At 32.6% G+C, this 27,809-nt stretch overlaps 1 protein-coding gene across 2 annotated transcripts in view; it reads right to left on the bottom strand.

The window, feature by feature from the left end:
- Nell2 (neural EGFL like 2) overlaps positions 1-27,809 on the bottom strand; it is a 360,268-nt gene that overhangs the window by 234,979 nt on the left and 97,480 nt on the right. For both annotated transcript variants that reach the window (XM_078014849.1, XM_078014850.1), the window contains exons 5-10: positions 14,751-14,924; positions 14,566-14,662; positions 11,929-12,001; positions 11,671-11,753; positions 10,658-10,786; positions 9,012-9,114 (exon numbers count right to left, since the gene is read on the bottom strand). In XM_078014849.1, the coding sequence (XP_077870975.1) occupies positions 9,012-9,114; positions 10,658-10,786; positions 11,671-11,753; positions 11,929-12,001; positions 14,566-14,662; positions 14,751-14,924 (659 nt within the window). The remainder of the gene's footprint in view (positions 1-9,011; positions 9,115-10,657; positions 10,787-11,670; positions 11,754-11,928; positions 12,002-14,565; positions 14,663-14,750; positions 14,925-27,809) is intronic.

The raw sequence follows: 27,809 nt of genomic DNA, 5'->3' as shown, positions 1-27,809 counted from the left end.
TGCTTGGAAAAAAAGAAAAACTCCCTCTAATTCCCTTTCTAAAAGACCCAGTGAAACAGACAAAAGTATTGTTCTCAGGTTTCCCTCAGCACTGCCACCTAGTGCTCCTTCACTAAAGAGAAAAAAAAAAAATCTGGTACCATAGTTTTGTGGAATAATTTGGAAAGAGCTGGCAATATTTAAAGTGCCATAGGCTTTGACCCAGCAACTTCATTTTTAGCAATCTACCCTACAGATAAAGCTGTATAAAAGTACATAAAGATTATGTATGAAGACATTCTGAAGTATTGCTTCTCATGAGGAAAATAAAATAAATTGGAAGCAACCAAATATCCCTTGAGAGACAAGAAATAAAATCAGAACAAACTATAGAGAGGAATGATATAAAGTGATTTTCATTGATACAAAAATATCAACATATATTTTAAGTATATATTATTTATAAAGGTGAAAATTCAAGAAAGGCATGATATCATTTACAACATGTAAAAACCCTGCACAGTTTTACGAGAGAGGATGCAATAAAATTCCTCAAGAAAGATGCACAAGGACTAGAAGTTTGAGGGAGGGAGAATAAAGAAGACTTTTCCATCTTGTTTACACCTGTTTGCATGGTTTGTAAAATTTATTATGTGCAAGGATTCTTTTTACTTAAAATGGTGAAAATACTATAGCAGTATTAGTAAGAAAGAACAATAGAGTTAAATAGCTTCTACTATTCAGATCTGACATTAAAAACACGGCAGCTAAGTCACTGTGACATTATTATCATCCTGTGATTCTGCACTAACTTTTCCTGGCATCCCAGCTCTGCTTTAAGCTTACTAATTAACATGAGATTTATATTTTTCTAAAGATCATTAAAATGCATCATGTGGTGCTTCATAGTAATTGATCTGAAGATTATATTGCTCATTATAATTATTCTTGCTTATTAATAAATTGCCAGTTCAGTATTTTTCCACTGATCTGGCATTTATCAGTTTGTATAATATATACAAGGTAGCAGTGTGCCAAATGCTTTTTTGAAGAGTTTATGAAAAAATATAAGCACAAAATTAATGAGTATTTGGGAAACCACAGGATTATCTTGATGAAATCTCTCTTTCATAAAACTTAGCTAATTGTTTTTAGTAAAGCACTACCTATCATAGATTCATTATCTTAACAAAGTAATACACAAATGAATCGGCTCACTTTTTTCACACATACCTATAGAATTAGAAAAATGTCCTAATCCTATGATTAATTACATATTTTTTAAATACTAAATTATTCTGCTTTTAGTGAGACAAGACTGAATTCAGACAACACTATACACATAGTTACCATGTGTATAGTGGTACACTATACACTATAGTGATCACTATACATGTGTATAGTGGTACACTATACACTATAGTGAACTGAACCTTTCAGTTCACTCAGTTGTTTCTTAACATATATATATTTGTTTCTTAACATAATATTCTTTAATAACAACGGGCTTTCAAGAAATATTCTAAAAATGCTGCCTCTAGTATGTTAGAAAATCACACCTTCTTTTTTTTATTCCTATTTCTTCCTTTTTCATTATTGTGTAATTCCCCTCTCACAGTATTGGCATTCTGGTCGTAAGGTTCTTTGTGTCTTTACAATGCCAATAATTTGTAATTATATTTATGCATGAGAACCTCAACCCATCATGAATACTTTCTATGTTTCCCGCATTACTGCGGAAACAGCTGTTTATTGGTTACTTTGCTCCAAAATAATTTCCTTTTTTAATATAACCTAAATAAATTATATAAATTATATTTCCCCCTTTTTTAAGAATAAAGAGATTCTTGGTGAATTAATACCATTGATTTTTGTTCAAAAATCATGAATACATGTTCAAAAGCCTCCAAATCAGTTTTATAAGGTTATAATGCCCTTGTTAAGTATTCACAAATACTTGAAAGACAGTCTTTTAATAACCCCCAGATTACTATTCATTTTATATGACAGAAGCATTTATATAAATATACAAATAAAAGAATTAAACCTCCCAAACTATAATCTCTCTTCAAAAGCAAGAAAATTTCTCTTTGCAAAAGTAAAATCATTTATTTTCTGTTATTGAAAACAATCTCTATAAATATAGCCATGGGCTACATATATTTAGGTCAATGATGGACCAGATATACAATGGTAATCCTTGAGATTATAATGGAGCTGAAAAGTTTCCATTACCTAGTGACATTACAATTCTGATAATGTAATAATGTAATGTTACTCATGTGTTTGTGGTGATACTGATGTAAGCAAATGTACAGTGTTGCCCATGGAACAAAACTGCAATACATATAATCATGTACAAGTGCCTAATACTTGATAATGACTATGTTACTGGTTTGTGTATTCACTGTAGTATGCTTTTATTACCATTTTAGAGTGTACTCCATATATACACACACACATATGAAAAAGGTTTTCTATAGAACAGTAATGTTGTATTATATCAGCAGCAGCCTCATACATCTGATGGCTATCCCATCTCTTGACTGCATGATTTTATCATATACTTGATTGAATCTTGCATTGCTGTGTTCATTTTGGCTGTAGGAATAGGCTATAACATATTTATATGCTACATTGCCTACACGTGAAGTAGTCTACACCATCTAGGTTTGTGTAAGTACACACTCTGACATTCACACAACAAAAAAAGCACCGCATGATGCATTCCTCAGAACATGTCCCAGTCATTTAGTGATACATGGCTGTACATGAAAAGGTGTTCATCTTAATTGGTCACTGGGGAAATACAAATTTAAAATTAATGTAATATCATGTACCAACATCATCATTTATCAGAAAGGCTAAAATGAAAAATGTCAAGTGTGAGTGAGTATGTGGAACAACTTGGAATATTCATATGTTGTTGGTAACTGTTTGGCAATATGGTTTTGCCACAGAGTAAAACAACTTTAACCTATAACCTAAAAATTCCAATGTTAGGTATATACTCATTAGAATTACATGCATATATTAGACCAAAAACCATATAAAAAGATGTTTCTAGAAGTACTATTCATATGGTCAAAATCTAGAAACCACCTAATTGTCCTTTAACAAGAGACTGAAATGTGTAAACTTAACCCAAATAATATATATACATATACAGTAATAAATATTAATTATCTGCATCAATGACCAAAATAGTGTAATAGGTAGAGATGATCTGCATCTATAAATATGAATGAATTTCAAAAACATGATTCTGCGTGAAAGAAACCACACAGAAAATAGAACAAAAATTAGTTCTAAATATTAATCTTTATCTAGATATACCTACATATAAAAGATTTTGGGAAAGATAAAGGTTTGGGGAAAGTAGTACCATATATCAGAACACAATTTGAGAGGAAAAAAAAATCCTCACATTATGTACTGTTTGAGCCTAGTAAAGTCACTTTATCTGGCTTCACTAATCTTTTGTAAAATAGAAATAATGAAATCTTACCTTCCCAAAAGCAAATGGCTCTTTCAAACATATCTGAAATACTTTGAGGTCCTAGGTAGCTTTAAGATGTATGATCCAATGAAACCATTTCACTACTTTGTATTTTTAAACAATAAGATATGAATTATTCTTTTAATATAAATAATTATAGCTAACATTGTTTTAATCACTTTAACCTCACACAAACTCTAAGAGACTATGAGAGGTTAAGTGATTTGATCAAAATGCACAGCAAATAAGCTGAAGAGCCAGAATTCAAACTCAGAATATTGGACTTGTAAACCACAGATATTACTACTCAATATGCAAACACATTATAGTAAGTCTATTTTATCTAAACCAAGATGACTCTTTAATTAAAACAAGCTGCTGTCTAGTCAGCACAAAACATATTAAAATATAGTATATATTATGTATTGAAACTCTAATTTTGTTCAATCAAAAGAAAAATAATTTTAATTTATTCATATAAATCAAGCCTTTGAGGAAACACCATGTACTACTGCTACTAAGCAAGCACCAACAAGTTTTCATGATCACATTCATATTTTCATACTTTATATTTCTCAAGTAACAAAAGGGGAAATTTGCCTTTTTATTATTTTTAAACACAGTCTCTTCAGTAAAAGACATTCTAGCATCAGTCAGAATTATTTCAGATACTCTATTTTCATGAATCACCTTTTCTGTGAAGCAGAGTTCCATGAAAAAGCCTGAATCAACAATCCACTGGAAGAAAATAAATGAAAGCACTGATACTTTATGTTTTCCAATTTCTGTGACTTTTAGTAACTTTCTATGTCCTAGAACTTAGTCAATTATTTCTGACATTCTCTGTTTTTTAAACTGAGTCAAATTTTACATGATCTTGACCTCCTTCTAGTTCAGAGTTAATGTCACCCAAAATATTAATTCATTATGTTTTCTAGGGCTATCTTGAATTTGTGTTACTGAATCTCATTATTTACTAGTTAAAATCCTGAGACTAAGACAAAGGATAGGAAGATGGTAGCTGAAAGGGGAGAAGATAAATGATAAAGGATAACTCTGTTTACTTCACAATTCTGCCTTGCCTCAACTAGAACTCAAGAACACCTGAAGTGAGCTTAGCTTCCAAATGATATAAGTGAATCACTTGGATTAATTTTAATGGATAAATTTAAAAACGGAAGCATACTGACAAAGCATGGCACTGTCTGGTGGAATTTCTCTGGGACCACTAACTGTGTATTCTGGACAAGTCATGAAATATTCTTGTTAGGAAGGTGGAAGCAACATTCTTTGGTGCTCATTTGAGTTGTACAAATCAAAAGAGGGACAAGGAATGTGCCTTCTAACCTGAAAAAGTGATAATGACTTCATTATATTTGTAGTTTACCATTACCTTAATGGTTTGGCATTTGCATTCTTGACTTTGAATATTAACCTATTTAACTCCACAGCAATAGCTCAATGGTAGAGCCAGGAAAAGTTAAGCAATTCCTCCCACAATTTTCCTCATGTATATTCAAATAAAGAAAAGCTTGCTTCTCCCTCTTCATTCTAGAACAATCACTTTATTGCTATTCATCACTGTTTATATTCAGATAAAGGAATGGAGCTAAGTTACTGAGTGGTAAAAAAAAAAAATGGGGGCTACCAAACAGGACTGCTTAGAATAGTGCAAACAACTCCGATGAAACAAGCCTGAAAGCATTAATTGAAGAACACCAAATAGTGACTGGCGATTACATGGTTTTATTCATTTCAATATTGGCAAAGTAACTTTGAGCAGTTAGGTTATGTGTTTTATTTTCCGAGAGCTTTGAAAACAATAAATGATTTATCTTCTTTTTTTTTTTAAGAGAGAGTGAGAGAGGAGAGAGAGAGAGACAGAGAGAGAATTTTTAATATTTATTTTCTAGTTCTCAGGGGACACAACATCTTTGTTGGTATGTGGTGCTGAGGATCGAACCCGGGCTGCACGCATGCCAGGCAAGCGCGCTACCGCCTGAGCCACATCCCCAGCCCATGATTTATCTTCTTAAACAAATTTCACTGAAGAATATAGTTTATTGGTTTTTATGTCACTTAAAAGGCAATTGGAATGGGAGAAAATCTTTACCACATGCACCTCAGGTAAAGCATTAATCTCCACGATATATAAATAACTCAAAAAAACCCTAAAACCAAAAAACAAATAACCAAATCAATAAATGTGCTGAGGTACTGAACAGACACTTCACAAAAGAAGAAATATAGGGCTGGGGATGTGGCTCAAGTGGTAGCGTGCTCCCCTGGCATGCGTGCGGCCCGGGTTCGATCCTCAGCACCACATACAAACAAAGATGTTGTGTCCGCCAAAAACTAAAAAATAAATATTAAAAAAAGAAGAAATATAATCAATCAACAAATATATGAAAAATGTTCAACATCTCTAGAAATGAGAGAAATGCAAATCAAAATTATTCTAAGATTTCATCTTACATCTTATTATATTCTTCATAATTGCCAGTCAGAATGGCAATTATCAAGAATATAAGCAAGAATAAATGTTGACAAAGATGTGGGTACATTCCTGGTGGGAATGCAAACTGGTACAACCACTATGGAAAGGAGTATGGAGATTCCTCAGAAAATTTGGAATGGAACCACCATTTGACCTATCAATCCTGCTCCTCGGTTTATACCCAAAGGACTTAAAATGTTTATAGCAGCTTAACTCACAAAAGCTAAACTATGGAACCAACCTAACTGTCCTTCAATAGATAAATGGATAAATACAATGTGGTATACATACACAATATTACTCAGCCTTAAAGAAGAATGAAATTATGGCATTTGCTGGTAAATGGATGGAGCTGGAAAATATAATGCTAAGTGAAATAAACCAATCCCAAAGAACCAAAGAATGAATATTTTCTCTAATATGCAGATGCTAATTCATAACAAGGCGGGATAGGTTGTGGTAGGGAAGAATAGAGGTACTTTGGATTAGGCAGAGGGAGTGGAGGGAGGGGAGGGAATACAGGGGGAAGAAGGATAGTAGAATGAATCAAACATTTTATTATACTTTGGGCATATATCATTTATAACCAGAAAAATGAGAAGTTATATCCATTTATGTATGATGTGTCAAAGTGCATTCTACTATCATGTATAACTGATTATAACAAATTTTTAAAAAGGAAATTGATCAAAAAAGTCTCAAAGATAGGGTAAGTACAGAGGTCTAAAAAGAGAGCTTTTGTGTTTTTTTAAAAGAGTAAGCACCTTGGAAATTAATGTATACTTCAATAAAATTAAGTTCTCATAAGTTATAAAGTACTACTACTATTAACATTAACATAGGAAAATGAGACTTTCTCCTCATGTTACAGGAAAGATAACACATACATGCATACATAAAAAATTACTGAAATATGTAACTATTTTGTTTTTCCTACTGTAAGAATATATATAGAAAACTGCACTTTCTAAAAAGTCAGTGATACTTGTTAAGTATCTGTCTTATGTGAAACTTTTCAGAAGCACATTTTCTAAAATATTCTTAGTGACTTGTTTTAAAATTGTACCTCCTTCCTAAATAATCTCTAACTATATCCATATGAACTAAACACTTATTTCCCTTAGAGGAGGAAAAAGATCTATGCCTGTTTATGGCTTTGTCTTGCTAGCTCTAGCAAAATGCTGAATTCATTAAAATTAGAAGTACAAATCATTTAAATAACAAACATAGTCATAAGCCCTCTATATCCCATGGAATTTATCTGACATATCATCAGATATTACCAGAAAGACAAAGTCACATCATCCTTGTGAGTTTTCACCCACATAAAATGAGTCAACTTAATTGATTTGGCTTTTTCCCCCCCAAGAATGCTGTGGTCTGTGCAATGATTAATTTCAGATTTCAATATTTTAGATATGAGGAAAATAGTCAATTCTCCATCAATACCAAAGTCTGCCAGAAACATTATGTATTAATGAATCTCACAATATTTTACCATTTCATTGTGCTTGCATGTTTGCTGGGAAGATTTCAAGAATTAATATGATTTAATAGGCAGCTTACTCTTGGTTATAGAGACAAATGGTAGAATCAAAACTCAAAGTCACCATTTCTGACTAATGCATCCATCACAATGGCCCATTATTTTAATCAGCCTATATCCAATAAAATTGACATCACTTAATGCAAATCTGTCATGTTCACTGGTAATAACATAGAATTATGGGAGGAAAGGATGAAAGCTGAATAGAAAGTATGATTCCAGCTATTGTTGTATTATAATTAGGAAGATCTATATTTAATCTGCTTTCTTCATAGCTCCAAATACCTACTAAGAAAATCATAGAACATCACCATAGCTTCTAGTTATTAAGAGATGTCCAAGGAAAACTCAAATTAATTCTCACTAAGGAAATTAGCTAATGACATGTGTTAAAACAATTAATTATATTCAATCCTTCATAGGTTCTCCAAATTTACTTGACTAGGTTCTTACACTTTCATGAAATAAACTGACTTTAATGTAAAGCCTAATAAAATTAAAAATAAATGAGCTCCTGAGGGAATGAAATCAATGAACTACAAAGTAACTTCCTGATTTTTCTCTGATAATGTCAATCTCAACAACAGCAGTACAGGCTCACTGTATAGGTAAGAGCAACGCATGACAAAGGAGTAAGGTGCACATTAAACCACCTTAAAAGCCACTGGTAATTCCCTCTCCCTCTTCGTCCACCACATTTCTTTTTTTGCCCCCTTCCTTCCTTTCTTCCCTCTATCTTGAATGCATACATTTGAATACACTTGAACTTACACAGCTTTATATACTCTGCAAACTTTATAATAATTCAGTGTTAGTATGTTTCTCCTTTACAAAAAAATATTAAAATAAGAACTCCTTTTAAAAAGGATTAAGGAGAAGGCATTTAAATTATAAGCAACATAGATGGACTTATTTCTTTTACTAATGAATGATCTAGCACCCATTTGAGGATAGCTACAGGATCGAGCTCATACAATATGAGCTAAAAGGTAGAAAAGCTTCCTTAGTGTGTGAGACATTTTTTTCTGAATTGAGGCCATGCCCATCACCACTGGAAGATTCTAAAATAATGTGGACTTCTGTTATTTAGGCTAATGCAGCAGCATATCCATCTGCTGTTGAAGGTCACTTGTATCATGAATTTCCTTTGTTATTGCAGCCAAGTGTGGGCTATTCTTGATCTACTTTGGAGGTACTTATATTAAGCAATGCAATAGATGAAATGCCTTCCAGTAACATTCTTACACATCTTTCCTACCACCATCACTATACAGAATAGATTGTTCCAAGAAAGACTTTATCCTACTAAAAAAGAACAACAACATTTCAAAATGGAAAAGCACAAATCAAGCAAAACAGAGAAATTCTAACTATTCCATTATTTCAAAAAGCTACTTAGCTTGCCCATATTAAATCAGTGGGTTAAACATTTATTAATATAAAGTTTTATTTTTTCCAAAGAAAATATTCATCATAAAATTTATGCTCACATTTGCATTCCTTACAGCATTTGCCATCCACATATGCAGGAGCTGATTTAAGTGGGCAGTCAGGAACTGGACAGATCAAAGTTTCACACTGGATGGTTCCATTCTGAAAAGTAAACAATATTTAAAGAATTTCTAAGTAGGAATTAAATCGTCTCCAAGGTTTTTTTGGTCCATTTTTAAAATGTCAAACTCTTCATATAAATACCCTATTTCCTTTATCTTCTTAAACAAATTTAAACATCCAAACACAGTGACCCACAGCAATAAAAGTTGAATCATAACATATTTGGTGACTGATCCCAATCTTTTGTCAAGCATCTGATCCTAAATGAACTAGAGTCCTAATCTTCTGTAGACAATTGGATATGGACACAGGTGATGGGAAGGGCACCACGCATCAGGGGGAATAGCAGGCTCAGAGTAGGCTTGGAACACTCAATTATCCCCAGGTTACTCACAAAATGAACATCAACAAACCAGGAAATTTCTTGACTAGCTGCTACCATCATGGAAGTCCCAGTCTTAAGAATATTTAATGAATATGTAAGATTGGACAGGCTACCCCTACAAAGAAAGCTAGTATTGACGATTACCACAAGGATGCCCCAAACTGCAGACAGGCCCACAAGGAATTTGATTCCTTAAGGTCATCTGAAGATCTCAAGTGGTTGTCTCCTTAGGCTTTCATACTCATTTTATTGACTTCGCTATAACATACCTTGTATTTTACTCAATTAGATTTTTTTGGTGACCATTTAACAAGACTGGGAAGGCTTTACTGGATTTGTAAAGTGTTATAATTTTGGCAGAAATATGCTATTTTACTGAATAAAAATCCGTTCTTTCTCTCTTCATCTCTTATACACACTCAGTTATTTCTGAACTACTTTCTTATTTACATGATATTCTACTTTTGAAAAAATGAGATGAACATGGAAAAATTGTTTTAAAGGTTAATTCACATAGATCTTTGATTTCTCTCTAGAAAGACTACTTTTTATCAGATGAGTTCAATGTGAAATTTAAAAGTTCAAAACCAAACTCATTTTGAACTTTTGAATATACTGTTATAAAATATAAATATACTGTTATAAAATAAAATAATAATGCATTAAAATAGTCTACCTTATTTGTGAGCAATTATACCAAAATCATGTTCATTTAAACTCTATGGTTTGTATTCCACTGTATTAGTAAGCTATTAGAGATAATCTTATTTTTTAAACTTCATTATTTGTTTACATTGCTCAATTTGAACATGATATTTAATGCCATTTACAATTTACTTTCACTAAAATGTATTAATAAAACGAAGAGGGTCAAAATCCATGGAAATGCTAATGAGGACTATAAGAGAATCCTTTGAGAATCACCTTAATATGCTAATTTAAATTGCTCTCTTCATGTGTGTATCAATAAACATAAACTTTATAGCATTCCTAAACCATAATCTTCTTTACAGACTAGAAAGTGTTTTTAATAATGCAACACAGGGTTTCTTAGATGTGACCAGGTTTTCTGGCACTTTAATGTTGTGTCTTGAGGAAATGGGTCTTGAAATTTTCATGATTACATTGTTTTAATAAATTTTTAAAGAAGTGCGAACATATGAGTTCCCTTCCTCTGAACACAAATGGAAGCCATACCAGGCATGTGCAGTTTTTACAGCCATCTGTCCAGGACTCGAATTCTCGGTAGGTGGTTCCCTTCATGGTGCAAGTCCTCTCACAATAGCACTGATCCAGTCTATTCATTCGCTGTTCAGCTCGAGACAGCTGTGGCACAAAAGAAGGGTTCACATTGTTCACCATCCCAGCAACACAGAAATGCAAAACATTCTGGCAGCCATCTAAGTTTTTTAAGGATCTAGCAATAATGATATCTGTACCCATCATCCACCTAATTATTAACATACTTAAACCTTTAATTTAAAAGAAAGAGGTTTTCCTTCTTTACTTTTTGCGAAAAATTTTTGCCTTTAAAACAAAAAGAACAATTTATAAAACACAAATCAATGTCTAATTCAAAATCATATTTCAATGCAGAAAAGCATTTTCCATGTTTTTTTAAAAAATGTTGCCTCATTAATATGTTCACTCAAGTGAAAAAGGAAATGTAGGAGTTATATCATATAAATAACAAGTCATACACTATACAACACAACCTTCAAGTAATTCATAACTATTGTGCAAAATAAAAAATCCAGTGAAATTGTCAGAAAACCTGATATATGCTTAAGACATTAGTGAATCAACCTATAATTGTAATATAGTGATAGAAAGCATTTGTGAAACCATTTCCTTGACTAAATTATAGTATCCATATTCTTTACACAGTCTTGCTGCCTCTGGCTTATGACAAAAAGCTAAGTAGGAATAACTAATAATAAAAACTTAAACTAAAAATAAATCTTGCTGTGTGATAAGCAAGGGATAAAAGGTAATCTGCTTTATTCCTGATTTACTGAATCATTTGGTATACAGATGGCTGGGGTCTGAATATTTATAAGCCTTCTCCTTGAGCAAGGATTTAGATTCAATCCTACCAATAGTATGGTATAAAGAATGCTTCAAAGGAGAAAATCAATGGTTATAAAAAGAACTGTTTGAAACCTCAAGGATTTCTTAGTTTCTTCACTATACTTGTGAGTAGCTTTTACCTTGGCGGATGTTTTGGCTAAAATATCCTGCAGCTCCATGATTTTCTGCACAAGTCCATGGAAGTCATTGCAAGTTGGACAAGCTGGAAATACAAACACAACATTGGTCAAATTGTATTTATAAGGGGCTCAATCTGATTAAGCCTATGCTGGCATCCATTAGATGTGAACTCCAATTTCAAACTGACATTCTGGACCAAATTAAGCAAGAAACACACTTTTCATCACATAATACAGTGGAAGGACAAATAGACTTACTGCGATTAAGATCTGGGCACTGAGCAATAAATCCTTGGGGCATGACTAGTAATTGCACATCTTGCATTATACCCTGTGTGTGAAAAACAAAGAAAAAGAAATATTGTTTTCATTTACCAAAATTATGTTCCATAGTCAAGTTCATGAAGAAAACATTAAAGAACGGATTCACCAAAATCCCTGAGTAATGAGTCTTTTAAATATATTCCTTCTACTTCATACCAAGGGAAAGAAATTCATCAGGCAAAACAGATTATTATCCATGTAGTCTCTTATTGATAATATTTTTAAAGCCTTAAGATTAAATGTCAAGATATAATTAAGTGGTGATAGGTTGTTTGGAGAAGTTATTTTTAGTTAGCCACAGAAGTAGGGCTTGAAAATGACCTTTAAAAATTAACCTAAAATTCACTTCTGGCTTCAGAAACACTGATATTATTACAAATTTTGAATTAAGTTTAATCATCAAAAAGAACAGAATAGAAAAAGTAAGTCTTTAAGGCAATGCGCATTTCAGCATTTCTCATTTTTCAGTGGGATATTTTAAAACAAATTTCTCAACTCAAAAAGAACAATAGATTTATTAAACAGCTGCAGCAAGATTGAGTGATGAGTCTTTAAGAGTACAGAAAGTTTAACATAAAATGCCAGCTGGAAATGACCCGTTTTACACTGAAGGCTTCATCCCATGTTTATAGGCAAAATTTACATGCATCCTTAGTCATTAAGGTATAATTAGCTTCCAGCTTGCTGAGCTCTTAAAGCAAAGGCCAGTGCTAACTCAGAAATTATCTCATCAGACACAATCCAGCTGTCTCTTTCATTCATCACCTCTCTCTTCCTTCATCAACTTTTTTTTTCCTTTAATTGATATTTCCTTTATTCCTTTGAAAAATGAATAAAAAATAAATGAAAAATTTCCTTTATTCCTAAACAAAATGTCTAATAGCATGGGTAAAAGTTCCAACATGTTATGAAGGCAATTCTGAATGTACCCATAGAGATTTACTAGTTAAATACTTGTCTGTTTATCTTTCACATGTGTACTCTGATTAATAAGCAGGTATCACTATGAATGATAAACATTTTGGTATACTGTGTGGCAATTACTGGATTTGTTATTCGCTTGAGTTTTGGACAGAGAAGATAACTCCTGCACAAACTCCTCTATCACTTAAAAGCAGCAATGTTAAAAAAGGCTTTACATATTTTTATACAGTTTATGTACTTCACAAATTCTAAAGGAGACCATTCACTGGCTATAATACAAATGATTATCCACAGAGTTGTACATATAATTGATGTGTGAGGACTGTGAAGTCACATCTGGGCTCCCTTGGAAAGACTTTCATAATTAAGTTGAGGAGAAATTTGGATCTCACAGCATGCATCTTCCATACCTTACATGGGACAAGAACATTGATTTTTAGAAATTGTATGCACGGAATCAATTTTCCACATGTGTCACTTATTAGTTGCCTGGGTTTGGGCAACTCACTTAACCTCTCTGAATAGGTTCATGCAGGAAGAAAGGACAATGTATTAACACTAACAAGGGTAGGGATAAGTAGGAATAGTATGTCCAAAGCACCAGGCAATAATGTTTAAATAAGTTTTACAACAAATTACCTTTCTAAAAATTATATGCTTTGCTTAGACACAATTTTAAATTTATTTGTACCTCTATCATAAAATCCAAAAGTTATACATATCATCTATCATTCTTTAACAACCATTCATGAAGCCATTTCTGCGCAGCAGGCACTGTTATAGTCACTGGGAGAAAATGGTTGCACTATGGGCTTGTAGCCAAGCAACTCTCTGGACTTTATTTCTTCATCCTTAAAACACTGAAATTAAATCTTTCTTTTTTTGGCAGGGGGGACCAGGAATTGAACTCATGGGCACTTGACCACTTGATCTACATCCCCAGCCATATTTTGTATTTTATTTAGAGATAGTGTCTCACTGAGTTGCTTAATGCCTCACTTTTGCTGAGGTTAGCTTTGAAACTCTCAATCCTGATCCTCTTGCCTCAGCCTCCCAAGCCACTGGGATTATAGGCATCTGATACAGCACCTGGCTGAAATTAAATCTTTTGATCCTCTCCAATTATGTATTTCTGTGAAGTGGTTCTAAGTACACACTAAAAAAAAGATATAAATTATGACTGCTCTCTTTTTGGACAGATTTGCGGACATAATGTATTCTTTTCTTATTTTCTGGAGTATGAGGAGACCATGAATAATGAATGTTAAAAAGCTTCAAATTTCCTAGTTAACATCCTTTAAAAGTATCACCAAAGGTTATATTTCAGTCATAGAGTATCTGTCTGTATGTTAACATTTTATATTTTTATTGCTTTGAATGCTTAATTTTAAGAATGACATGTTAACTGTCCCAACTGCAGCCTGTGACCATCTCTATAATGTTTAAGGATCAAACTCTCTGAGAAGTCATTGTGCCAGTTAAATAAAAGACCAGTGTAAAAGGGAAAAAAAGGAAAATAGAAATAGATACAAATTTCAAAAGTGCACCTATATTATTTTTGATCCACACCATAAAAAGTAAAACAAGCTTATCCAAACTCATTAGAAAACATCTACAGTTTATGCTCAGATTCTAACCAAAAGATACCTTGAAGTATCCATGTGCATTATTTCTCTGTCCCAACCAAAATGTTGTGCCCAGAGGGAAGTCTGTAGAGGGCTTTTCCACCACTCTTTCATAAATTCTGTAAAAAGAAAAATCAGAGAAGGAACATGAACAGAGAGTCATTTCTTAGAATCTTCGATTTCCTGAAGTGAGAACATTTCACTTACTTATTGCAGTCAATGTGTAAAATCAAATGGGAGGCACTGATGGCTAAAGAGAGCTTGTGCCACTTGTCATCAGCCAAAATATAAGGAAACACTTCTGTGTGAGGACGGTGACTGCCTGAGCGGTAATGCAGTCTGACTTCATTCCGATGGCCACTGCTTTCTAGTTCCAGATACCTACAGAGAGAAGAGCCAAAAGGGACACATTAAAATTAAGTTCAGAAATTATTGAGGTAACATCTATCCAGAATAGATAGATGTTCCCATTCCTCCCATTAAGCACAATTAGATACTATATATAAAACAAATATAAGAGTTTAACGCACTATGCAATGTACATATGTATTGAAACATCACATGATACCCTATATATATATAATTTTTATGGTTTTATATATCAGTTAAAAGATAAGTTTAAATTTGATACAGAGTGGGGGAAAAAAGAAGAGACTAAAAAAGAAAAGAGAGAAAACCAGTTAGGGACTTCAGGACCCAAAACCAATATTGTAGTGAGTTCCCTTGGCGTTTTTTTCTTGTTGTTGTTGTTTTGTTTTGTTTTGTTTTGTTTTGTTTTGTTTTGTTTGCCTACTATATATCAGACTTGGAGCTAAAGAAGCCCACATTTTGGAAATACCAAAGAATGCAGACCAAAATAATCCCCATCAAAATCTTCTCTGTCTATCCAAAGGATAAAAGATTGTTTATATGAAGGTTAGATACTTAAACAATCTAGAAGTTCTTCTGTGGGTGACTGACTAAACAAATTGTTATATAATAGTACAAGGAATATTGTTCAGCAATAAGAAAGAATGGCTAAATAAGGGTTGGGAAGGGGACCGAAGCAGGAAAGTTAGTTTGGTGCTATTGCAATAATCTACTGGAGTGGTGTCTTAGATCAGGGTAGTTGCGGTAGATAAGACAGAAATTGTTTCTTGGGCTGGGGTTGTGGCTCAGTGGTAGAACACTTGCCTAGGATATATGAGGCACTGGGTTCAATCCCCAGCACCACATAAATATAAAAACAAATAAAGGTATTGTGTTCATCTATAACTAAAAAATATTTTTAAAAAGAAATTGTTTCTATGTTACATATATGTGTAAAATTAAGCTGTCAGAATTTGCTGATGTAGAGTGTTGACAAAACAGAACAATTTAGTGGAGACTGGGTTTTTTACTTCAATGAGTTAAACATGAATAAGCAAAAAATAAGAAATGTGTTTATTGATATGCAGGATATGGGAAGAGCAAGCTTAAGAAAACTGAATCAAGATGTAAAGAAAGAGGAACCCATTCATACTTCTGGAAGGTATGAAAATTAGTACAGCATTATGGAAAACAGTATGGAGGTGATTTAAAAATAAAAAATAGAACTATCACATAATCCAGAAATGTCACTACTAATATGTGTGTGTACATATATGTGTGTATATCTCCAAAGAATATAAAATCAGTATATGGAATAGATATCTAAGACCCCTTCCATGTTCATAGTAACATTATACCACTATTCACAATAGTCAAGAAATGAAAACATGTCCATCAACTGACAAACAGAGAAATTGTGGTAAATACCCAGAACAGAATACTAGTCATCCATTTAAAAAAAAAAGGAATGAAATCCTTTCATTTGCAGCAACATGGATGGAAATGGAGATTATTATGTTAAGTTTAAAAAGCCAAGCACAAAAAGAAAGTACTGCATGATCTCTCTCATAAGTGGAATATAGAAAAGCTGAACTCATAAAGTTCAGAATAGAATGATGGTTACCAGAGGCTGGGGAAAGTAGTAGAGAGAGAAACTTTGGCCAATGGTTACTAAAATTGCAGTTGGATAGAAGCAAGAACTTCTGAGGTGCCATTGCACAGTGGAGTGACTATGGATAACAATAATGTACTACACATTTTAAAAAACTTTTTAACGAAAAGAAATGGTAAGTATTTGAAGCAACAGACATATGTAGCCTGAATTAAATATCACACAATGTGTACATGTATTGAAATATCACATGGAATCCCATTAATATGGACAATTTCATGTTTTTATATGTTAAAAATAAATTTAATTTAAATTAAAAATAAAATTAAAAATACAATAAACTCAAGATATTATGTTTATATTGTGAGTTGTTAATGAACACTGAAGAGGATACATGAGCAGGGGAAAATAAATTTGTAAGTCTGAAATAAAGAGGTTTATAATGAACAAAGCAATGTGAGAGTCACAGGAACATAGATCATATAAATAGCCATAAAGACACAGGGATTGACAGGCAATTAACACAGACAGAATAAGGAACCTGGCCATTCTGAGGAGGAATCAGCAAAGGAAATCAGCAAATTTGGTCAGCAAGATTAGAGGAGAGAAAAGTGAGAGAGGTATCGCAAAGGTTTAGTAATAAAGAGCATGCCTCAAGAAAGCAGGAGTGTGTCAAATGCCACTGACAGATCAAATAAGATAAAGACTTAATCTGTCGATGTATGTCTAGTAACCCTAATGTTATTTGGGGAAACTTTTAAATGAAAAGTCTGATTGAATAGGTTCAAGAGAGAATGGGCAAAGAGAAATAAAAGAAAATGAAGAGATATTTTAGGAGCAATAGGAAAGTAGATTCTCATAGACATGTAGTAAAGGGAGATTTTTACTGTTGTTGAGAAACACTATGTAGGTGTATGCTGCTGGGGATAATCCTGCAGAAGAAGGAAATTAGTCATAATTGAAAGAAAGAAGAATTTGGAATAAAACAGAAGCCACATAGTAAAACATAGTTAATTACATTTTAACTATATAAAAAAATATAGTTTTCTTAATGGAAAAAAATAGTATAAATAAAATTAGACAACAAATGGCATTTTATAAGACAAAATGAAATATTTAATAGATTAGAGGTTGATGTTCACAATACATGAAGAAGAGCTGTATGTCAGTAAGAAAAAGTAACTCAGTGGATTTACCAAATAGATTATCAAAAGTTAAAAGAATAATAAGGACTATTATGAATAAGAAAGTGGGGAAACAACACTCTGATTCAAGATTTGTTCATAAACTTACAGGAGCATCTTGAAAAGTAATTTGGAAAAGTATTCAATATTAAACAAGAATACTTTTTATTTTTTTTATTGTTGGTCGTTCAAAACATTACACAGTTCTTAATACATCATCTTTCACGGTTTGATTCAAGTGGGTTATGAACTCCCAACTTTACCCCGTATACAGATTGCTGTATCACATCAGTTACCCTTCCATTGATTGACATATTGCTTTTCTAGTGTCTGATGTATTCTGCTGTCAGTCCTATTCTCTACTATCCCCCCTCCCCTCCCCTCCCCTTTTCTCTCTCTACCCCTCTACTGTAAATCATTTGGAAAGCAGTATGGAGATTTCTTGGAAAGCTGGGAATGGAACTACCATTTGACCCAGCTATTCCCCTTCTCGGTCTATTCCCTAAAGACTTAAAAAGAGCATGCTACAGGGACACTGCTGCATCGATGTTCATAGCAGCACAATTCACGATAGCAAGATTGTGGAACCAACCTAGATGCCCTTCAATAGATGAATGGATAAAAAAAACGTGGCATTTATACACAATGGAGTATTACTCTGCATTAAGAAACGACAAAATCATAGAATTTGGAGGGAAATGGATGGCATTAGAGCAGATTATGCTAAGTGAAGCTAGTCAATCGTTAAAAAACAAATACCAAATGACAAGAATACTTTTTAAACTAGCAGTTCCAAATCTAAAAATCTACCCTACTAAAATAACAGCACAAATAAGCAATGATGTATTCAGAAGATGCTCATGGAAGATTTATTTAAAATCTTAAATAAAACTCTAAAAAATATAGATTTTAAACCAAAATTAATCAGAAGAGATAAAGAAGATAATTCAATACTGGTTAAGGTAATCATCCAACAAGATATAATGATTATAAGTATTTATTCCCCAAAGTCAGTCATCTACTTACTTAAACTCTACTTGATACAAAGACTAAGACCCCAAAATAATAATGTTGGGTGATTTCAATATACCTTTCTCACCAATAGACAGGGCATCCAGACATAAACTAAGTAAAGGCTCTTCAGAACTAAAAAAATAAAGTTTTCTTAATGAAAAATTAATCAATGGACCTAGCAGATTTCCAAAGAATATTTCATTCATCAACAAATAAATGTGCTTTATCTTAGCTACACATGGAACCTTCTCCAAAATAGACTATATTTTAGGACACAAACAAGTCTTAGTAAATACAAAAAAGAAAAAAGAAAGGAAGGAAAATAAAGATAATTCCCTGCATATGATCAGATCATAACAGAATGGAGTTAGAAATCAGTTTCAAGATTAAAAAAAAAAAAAACAGAAATCCCAAATAAGTAATCTAGTGTTACACCTCAAGACCCTAGAAAAGCAAGAAGAAACGAAATGCAAAATCAATAAGAGAAATAGAAGACAGGAAATAGTAAGATCAGAGCCAAAAATTGAGAATAAACAAAAATTACAAACATCATGTATCAAAGGTTTAGTTCTTTGAAAAGATAAATAGGATTGATAAACCTTTAGCTAAACTAACCAAAAGAAATAGAGAGAAGACTCAAAACAACAAAATCAGAGATATCAACACAGATATTTTTGAAATCCAGAGGAAATAACTAAAAACTATTTTTAAATAAATCTTTTTTTATTTTTTATTTTTAGATATACATGATAATAGAGTCCATTTTGACATATCATACATACATGGAGCATAACTTATTAGGATTCCATTCTTATAGTTGTATATAAGGTGGGGTTTCACTGATCATGTATTCAAATATGAGCATAGGAAGTTATATCCGATTCATTCTACTGTCTTTCTTATTCCAATCCCTCCTTCTCTCCCTTCATTCTGCTTTGTCTAATCCAATGAAGGTCTATTCTCCCTGCCCCTGCTTTATTTTGTGTTAGCATCCACATATCATAGAGAACATTCAGGCTTTGGTTAAAATAAAATCTTTAAAAATATTTTTAAATTTTTTAAAATCAGAAATTCCAATTATTCATTCATAAAGGAACCATGATACATCTGTATTCTAGAACACTATGTTGCTCTACAAAAAAACAAGATTTTGAAATGAAACAATACAGTTTACTAGTAAGTAAAAACAATACAGTGTACTAGTAAATAAAGAAAAAAAGCCCTATATAACCCATTTGGTTTGGCAAAACTTTGTGCACACCAATCTATTTGTAGAAATAAAAGGTCAAGATGGATAATGCCAAAATGTTAACAATAGTACTTTAGGGAATTTCAAACAAAGGGAAATAATATAAGAAAGCATTACATACATATATGTATATGTCCATGTCAATATGTATATATATACACATTAAAAGTTTATATATATACACATATTAATGTGTATATATTCATTTGCAAGTATATAGTAAAAATTCTATGTTAAGATATAAAGAAAAAGATAAGTAATCGAAAATGTAAATCATATTCAGAAATTATGAAGAATAAATAAACACCAAATTGTTTGGATTTTATTCAATAGCCACCAACCAAAGAATACTTTTTAAATTTTATTTTCAACTGAAATGACTGTACATATTTATGAAATACAATGTGATAATTCAATCCATACAATGTATAATAAAAATTTTGAATAATTATCATATCCATATCTCAAACATTTATCATTTCATTGGGTGAGAATATTCAAAATCCTCTCTTCTAAAGGTTTTAAAATATATAATGAATTGTTGTTAACTATAATCACCCTGCAAGTGTTAGAATTTATTCTTTCTATCTAACCATAATTTTCTACCTATGAACCCATGTCTCCCCATTCTCCCTTCCTCATTCCCAGTCTCTGGTAACCACTATTCTACTTTTTACTTCTGTAATATCAATGTTTTAGTTTCCATATTTGAGTGAGATCAAGCAATACTTGTCTTTCTATGCCTGGCTTTATTTCATTTAGTGTAACATCCTCCAGATTCATCAATGTTGGTACAAATGATAGGATTTTGTTCTTTTTATGGATAAATACTATTCCATTGTAGATATATATCCATTCATTCTTCAATGCACTTTTAGATTGATTCTATATCTTGACTATTGTGAATAGTACTTCAATAAACACAGGAATGCAGACATACTGATTTCCTTTCCTTTGGATATTTAGCCAGTAGTAATATCACTGGTGGTTAACCTTTGTTTTTTGATACTTCCATTCTGTTTTCCATAAGAGTACAACCCGCTTGTACTCTTACCAAGGGTGTATGAGTTCCCTTTTCTCCACAACTTCCCCAGCATTCATTATTGTCTTTTTTTTTAAATAGCCATTCTAATTGAAGAGAGATGATACCTTATTGAAGTTGTGATTTGCATTTACATGATGATTAGTGGTATTTAACAGTTCTGAGATAATTTTTATAAGAGTACATTTTATCTTATTATTTAATAATGTGTATATATTTTTATCAATTCAGCTAGAGAGTTCTATAATGATAGAGAAATATTTGTTATTTTTAAAAAATTACATCATCAAACACACCACCCCTTGCTATACACTTGTGATTCTTAACATATTGAGGCAAGAATTCTATTGTTCCTACCAGGTATCCCCCCTCTAGATACTATTAAAAATGACATTTATACTGAATTTTTAAATTTGATAATAATGGCAACTTAATAACAATGAAGAAGACACTATGCCCTACTAACAAGAACAACCCCTTTTAGAAGTTAAGTATTTTATCAAACATGTATTTTATTCTCATTAGTACACAATCTGTTTTTAAAGAAATAGAAATGTGATACAGAAAAATTTACAGAGATGGTGTAAAACATTGAGAAATGTGCCTACCATATGGTTAGTACTTGATAAATAATAGCTTTCATTAATAAACTGGAAGACAATTCAAAAAGAGTTAATTCAAAATTGGTAAAGAAATTTTTGAAATAGAATGTCTTCAAAACCAGTCACTATAAAGACATACAAAACCATATGAATATACAAATCAACATGGAAATATGATTACTGCATTAGTAGAAGTTTAAAAATATATATAATGAACATTGGGCATATTTTGATCAAGGAAAATGTCAGAAAATACACTTTTCCTCATTATATGGATTCTCAGGAGATAGCACTAGCTCTCCAACCTTTCTGCCACCATACCAAGGCTTAGCATAACAGAGAGATTAAATACCAAAACTCAAAAGCAAGATGGCTGGTTTCCCATCCAGGTACCCTTCTTAGATATTGGTGATGCTATAACTACACTATAAAAACAGATACTGATAATAATTTTCTCAGGAGTTTAGTGAGAATTTCCATGAGTTAATTTAAGAATACTCTGCAGAGACAAAACATTTGGTAAGGATAGCAAACGTTAGCTATCATATTCATTTCAAAAAGAAAAGAAATCAAATCTTCCATCTTCCTTCAGGTGGTACAACCAGGGGCAAGCCCATGATATACCCCTATAATCCACATTCCTTCCTGAGACTCAGAATATTGATGGAGTGGAGTTAGGAAGGGAGGGACAGGAATACTTCTTTGTGCTAATGGCAGCAGCATCCTAAGAATTTATGTGAAGTCCCTATCTATGCATCTTGCTTCCTGATTGATGACCTATCAGGGCATCTTTTTGTTATTTTTTGTTCCAAGTTCTTTTACCATAGCCTACCACCTGTTCTATAAATTGCCCACCCACCAGACACCTTTGAAAAATCACCTTATAACCTTTCAGAAACCTAACTGATACATTTAAATTATGACTGTGGGAAAGACACACAGTTGGAACAAAATGTACCAACATTTTTAAAGTGATTGTTTGAGTGATAGAGGCATGAGTGATTTCCAACCTTCTCTTTATTATCCTTTATTTTCTCTTTTCTCTTTAATGAGCATTAACTACCCTAAATTAAAAATCACATTTTAAATCCCAAGGAGATAATTTGTCACACTTGAACATATCATGTCTCCCTGATTTGTTATTCATAATTTTGAGAGGTAGATAGAATGAGAAATAAAGTTCACCCTTTATTATAATTTATGCCCTTGTTATTCAAATACCCTTTGTATTTGGCAGAAATATAAACTAATTTAAGATTAGGCTTCAGAGAAATAGGCAACAGTGGCAGGACATCACTCATTTTAACAACCTCCTTCATAACTCAAGATTAAAGGATAAAAATAAGGTCACATCTCATCTGACAAAAAGGTTGCACACAACATGAAATGAAAATTTTTCTGCTGCCTTAAATTAAACCTAAATAGAAAAATGATCAGATCATCTCAGTACATTAAGCTACCACCCAGTTATAAATTAGTCACCCCAAGAAAACCCACATGTACTTCTAGTGCCAAATATATCATTAGTGTAGCTCACAGAAGGCACAACTACAAAGTAGTTAACATGTACAGTCCTTGGAATTGAATTCCCTGCTCACAGACTAGCTCAAGATAGAAATTCAGCAACAAATACCTCCTCATGCTATTTGAATGCTAAGGTATTAGTTGCAAAAGGCTTATGCCTTCACTCTGCTAGTGAGGGGAATGAGCCTGGATGACAATATTTCTGTTCAGCTGTCAACCAGGGTGGAAATTTAGAGGAATGCAAGTGTAGTATGTCTCATTAAGCAGTCTCTGTTGCTGATTATATAAAGATGAAATTGTTGTATGTGCTGATCTGCATGTTACGTACATTTTCAGAGTGGTTGAATCGTTGTCAAAAGAAAAAAGACAAAAAAAGAATTACCACTGTGTATTTTATGAAAATGATAAAGCAGCTGTATTAAATTATTACAGTTATATTTAGAAAGAAAACCTTGCCTAGCCTGTTACTGCTGCCTATGACCGGGTAGAATATGTGGCCTCTCACTGCCTCAATTGCCTATATATAAAATGAGAATTCAAAGTAATACTCCATATATAAAGCAAAATACCCAAAACATACAAAGCACTCAATAAATGGCAACATTCTTATTATGCTAATAATTCCAATAAGACATCATTATAAAGTCATTTCTTAAAGCTGATTCTGTAATAACAAGCAGTTTGAATACATTTTTAAATAGAAGAATACAGAAGCCAGGATGCAGAAGTTAGAGGAAAAAATAGGAGATTAATCCACTCTCACAGAAACTAGTTGACAGCACTGGCCACTGACAACATAGCCATCAAGATATAAAGTGAAATCCAGAAGAGGGCCAAAATTATTGTGGATCATTAAGCTCTCTACATTTGTTATAGGAAACTATTTAATCTTGCTTGTTCCAGTGATTTCTTCAGATATTAAAGAAGATGAGAGGACATAAAGAAAAATGTGCCCTTTTTGGCATTCCTTATTAAAACTATATTCATCCTATTGGTGTTAGCTTGTTTCTTTTCAATGCCATTTGGTCATCAGCAACACAACAGAATGGAGAAGTATAAGAAGCAACAGTCTCTTAATCCTAACTGTCTCTCTCTATGGTTTATTAACTGTGATAATGGGCAAATTAAAATTCTCCTTAAGCCTCAGTTTCCTTCTCTATCAAATGGAGTGGGTACGAGTTGTAACCTTGAATGATTGTTTTAAGGATTAAATAAAAGATATAAGTCCTTACTTTTGTATAGTTCCCAGGAAAGGACAAGCACTCCATATGTGTCATTATCATGATTTAAATTTCCTATGGCATAATTATGTATTCGATTTAAACATCAACAAAATTTTATAGTAGGTTTTACCTTAAACAAGCATGCATCTCAGGAGCAGAAAGTATTTTAGTAAAAAAATCTCCCCAAATAATGATGCTTAACTCTTATCTATGATATTCCTTGCAAAGTAGTCACCCAGTTCATCTGACTATATCCAGTGACTAATAATTCACAACTTCCTGAGGCAAAACATTCCAGTTTCATGAAGAAAAAGACCTTTCTTATTAAAGCAAAAAGGAAGAGGAGTTTTTAAAACAATGATTTATTAGTTCATTTCTTCTAGCACAACTTTACTATAGGTACTAAGAATATGGCATTGAACAAACCTAACTACATGGAATCTGAGAGATCCTCAATGATAAACACATTATTAAGTTTAGCCATTTCAACACTAATAAGAACATCACTATAAAAGTCTTGCTGCAAGAAAAAGAATATAGCCAGATCAGTGAGGATAACAAAGTTCCTTCATGAATAATATGGCTAAGGACCAAAATTATTTCACCAAGGGAAAAGATCAGTAGCAAGTGGAATTAATTCATGATTGAAGCTCTGGCATTCAATACAATGGCCTGAATAACAACCTTTCCATCATATTACCCTACATGACTGAACTTAAAATAATAGGAAAAAATGCTCACTCATAAAATGAAGATAATTTATTATGATTAATGATGAGGCTAGGAAGACACAAAGAAATTCTAAGAAACATCACTTTTAGCTATGATCCTGGAAAGAAAGGGGATTTTGTGGCATTGTGTGTATTTTTAGAATATCAATTTGAGAATGGTTTTATGGAAGAATTGAGAAAGAAAGATATAATAAGGCACGAATAATAAGTAAGGTACTCCACAGCACAGGGATATCTATGAAAATTAAGGAGTTAAAATAGCTGTTGGATAAACAGTAACAGCTACTTAATGTCAGGCCCACACATTATCTCAACTCACTTACGACTGAGACCAAGCAAGTAGAAATCAGAGAAAGACATGGAGAAAAAGTGTTCAAAGAAGTGGCATGTTCAAGGAAGACAAGCATTCCCTTTATTATCAAGGATGAACACAAAATCATATGATTATAAGATTGGGGAAGACCCACTAGGGAATATAAATACAGACTGTTTTGATGCTCTGAAAACTTACATTTGCAGGTGTGTAGAAAATTTGACTTACAAACTGTAAAGGGATTCATACTTACAAACTGTAAAGGAGTTCATATACATATATACATTCATACATATACATACACATGCATATAGACATACACACATATGTACATACATAAAATTTTGCTATATTAATAATAGGCTATAAATAGACATCTTTCAAAGGTATAAAATAGCATGAAGAAGAAAATTATGATTACAAATGGTTTTGCTAGCACAAGATGATCAATATTAACGTATTTTGTATGTCATCATTTTCACTTTACCATACATTGTCTTTTCTTATTAATAAAAGTACAGTCACATCCTTTTTAAGATCTGCATGGTATTTTGCACTATAGCTATATCATAATTTTATATCCAATTTCCTATTACTGTTCTTGGTTTTTCATTCTTCATTTAAAAAAAGTTTTAATACATGCATCTCTTTGGACCTGTATAATTTTCTTTCTAAATTATTAGAAATGAAGTTGCTATTTCAAATAGTAAATACATTTCATGAAATTTGCCATGACCATTCACTAATTTATTCACTCAATAATTTTTATTGCACTTTATTCAAGGCTATTCTAGGTTCTGGGAATGTAGAAGTAAACTAAACAGATAAAATTATCAAATCTTATTTCGTTATCTTAAAATAAATAAGTAAAATTTATGAAATAAATAGATTATGTATTGATAAAATGTTTATAAAACCAAAGTATGGAAGCAGAATGAGGAATACAGGAAGGTGATATTTAACAAAGACATTCAGAGGAAGCCTTATTGAGAAACTGACAGCTAGTGAGTAACCTGAAGGAGCATGATGACCTTGGGGCAGTAGCCTGCCTCACAATTTACAGAAGTATCAATTAAGCTTATGTGGCTATGAAGGAATGAGCAAGGGGAGAATAGTAGGAAGCTAAGGCAGAAAGGTAGCAGAAGGCAGTGAAGCAGGTCATGAAGGGGAGTACAGTCTAATTAGGATAACTTTTGATGGATGCATGTAGAAGGGCACTGGAGGGCTCTTTGAGTTCCATATGATCAATTTGGCTTCAGTGTCAGAAGTACATTTTAGGAGCATGAAGAGTTACAAGAAGGTGAGTTATATAATTATTTCTAGGGGTTGCTTGACCAGGAAAGATAGTGAGAAGAGTCAAACTACGGAGATGTTTCAAAGGGAGAACAATAAAGATGTAGGGGTTGGGAGATTCGTGTGCAGGTGAAAGAAACATGAATCAAAGAGAAACTTTAAGGTTTTTAGCCTAAGCAACTGGACGAAAGTAGTTACCATTTACTGAGATGGAAAAGACTCAAGTTCAAAAAATCAGAGAAAATTTGAGAAAAAGGATGATGAGCTTAGTTTCTGATGTGCACAGTTCAATTAAACATCCAAATGAAGATGTAGGTGGGTCCCTCGATGTATTCATCTGGAGTCTAAGGGCAATGATCAAGACTAGAGAAAAAATGAGGAAGTAGCTTTTTCAAAGAGATGTAATTTATAAATTGATAAGATGAGACCACCTAGGGAGTGGATATAGTGAAGAGGTATGAGCAACAAGCCTTAGTCCTACATTCAGACATCAGGAGTGCAAGGAGGAACCAGTCAGCTGTCTGAGGAGTGATACCTGAAGAGTGTGTGTTGTGAAAGCCAGATGAAGAAAATTTTTGGAAGGAGGAAATAATCAACCTTGTGGAATGGTGCACAAATTTCAATGGATGAATACTCAATTGAAGAACAGATTGAATAACATGGACATAAGTGGTGGCTTTGACAAGATAATTTTTAGAGAAACAGAGCAAAGCCTCTTTAGAGTGGGTTCAATAAATAGTGAGAAGAAGGAACTTTGAAAAAGTTAAAGAAACACAAAGAAGATATGGTAGCTAAATTGGAAAGAGAGGTAAATAGAGGGATTTTTGGTATCTTTGAGATTATGAATATTATAGTCTATTTGCTTAAATAGAACCAATAGTGAAGGAAAAACTAATAAGGCAAGAGAAGTTGTGAATTTCTAAAACAATATCCTTCAAGTGGAATGGAATTTAATACAGAGCTGTGTGACTGGCCTTTGTGAGGGTCATAGAAACTAAACCTAAAGTAAAAGAAGAAAAATATATCAGCAAACAACCAGCAGGTTGTGGTATGAGAAATAGACGGGGAGCTTTGGAACCTCTCTCCTGACTGATTTTTAGAACACAAGGGCATCTGCTAAGTGAGGATAAG

This window comes from Ictidomys tridecemlineatus, chromosome 6 (genome assembly GCF_052094955.1).
Source record: "Ictidomys tridecemlineatus isolate mIctTri1 chromosome 6, mIctTri1.hap1, whole genome shotgun sequence".
Taxonomy (NCBI): Eukaryota; Metazoa; Chordata; class Mammalia; order Rodentia; family Sciuridae; genus Ictidomys; species Ictidomys tridecemlineatus.
This window is presented reverse-complemented; position numbering and strand designations above follow the sequence as displayed.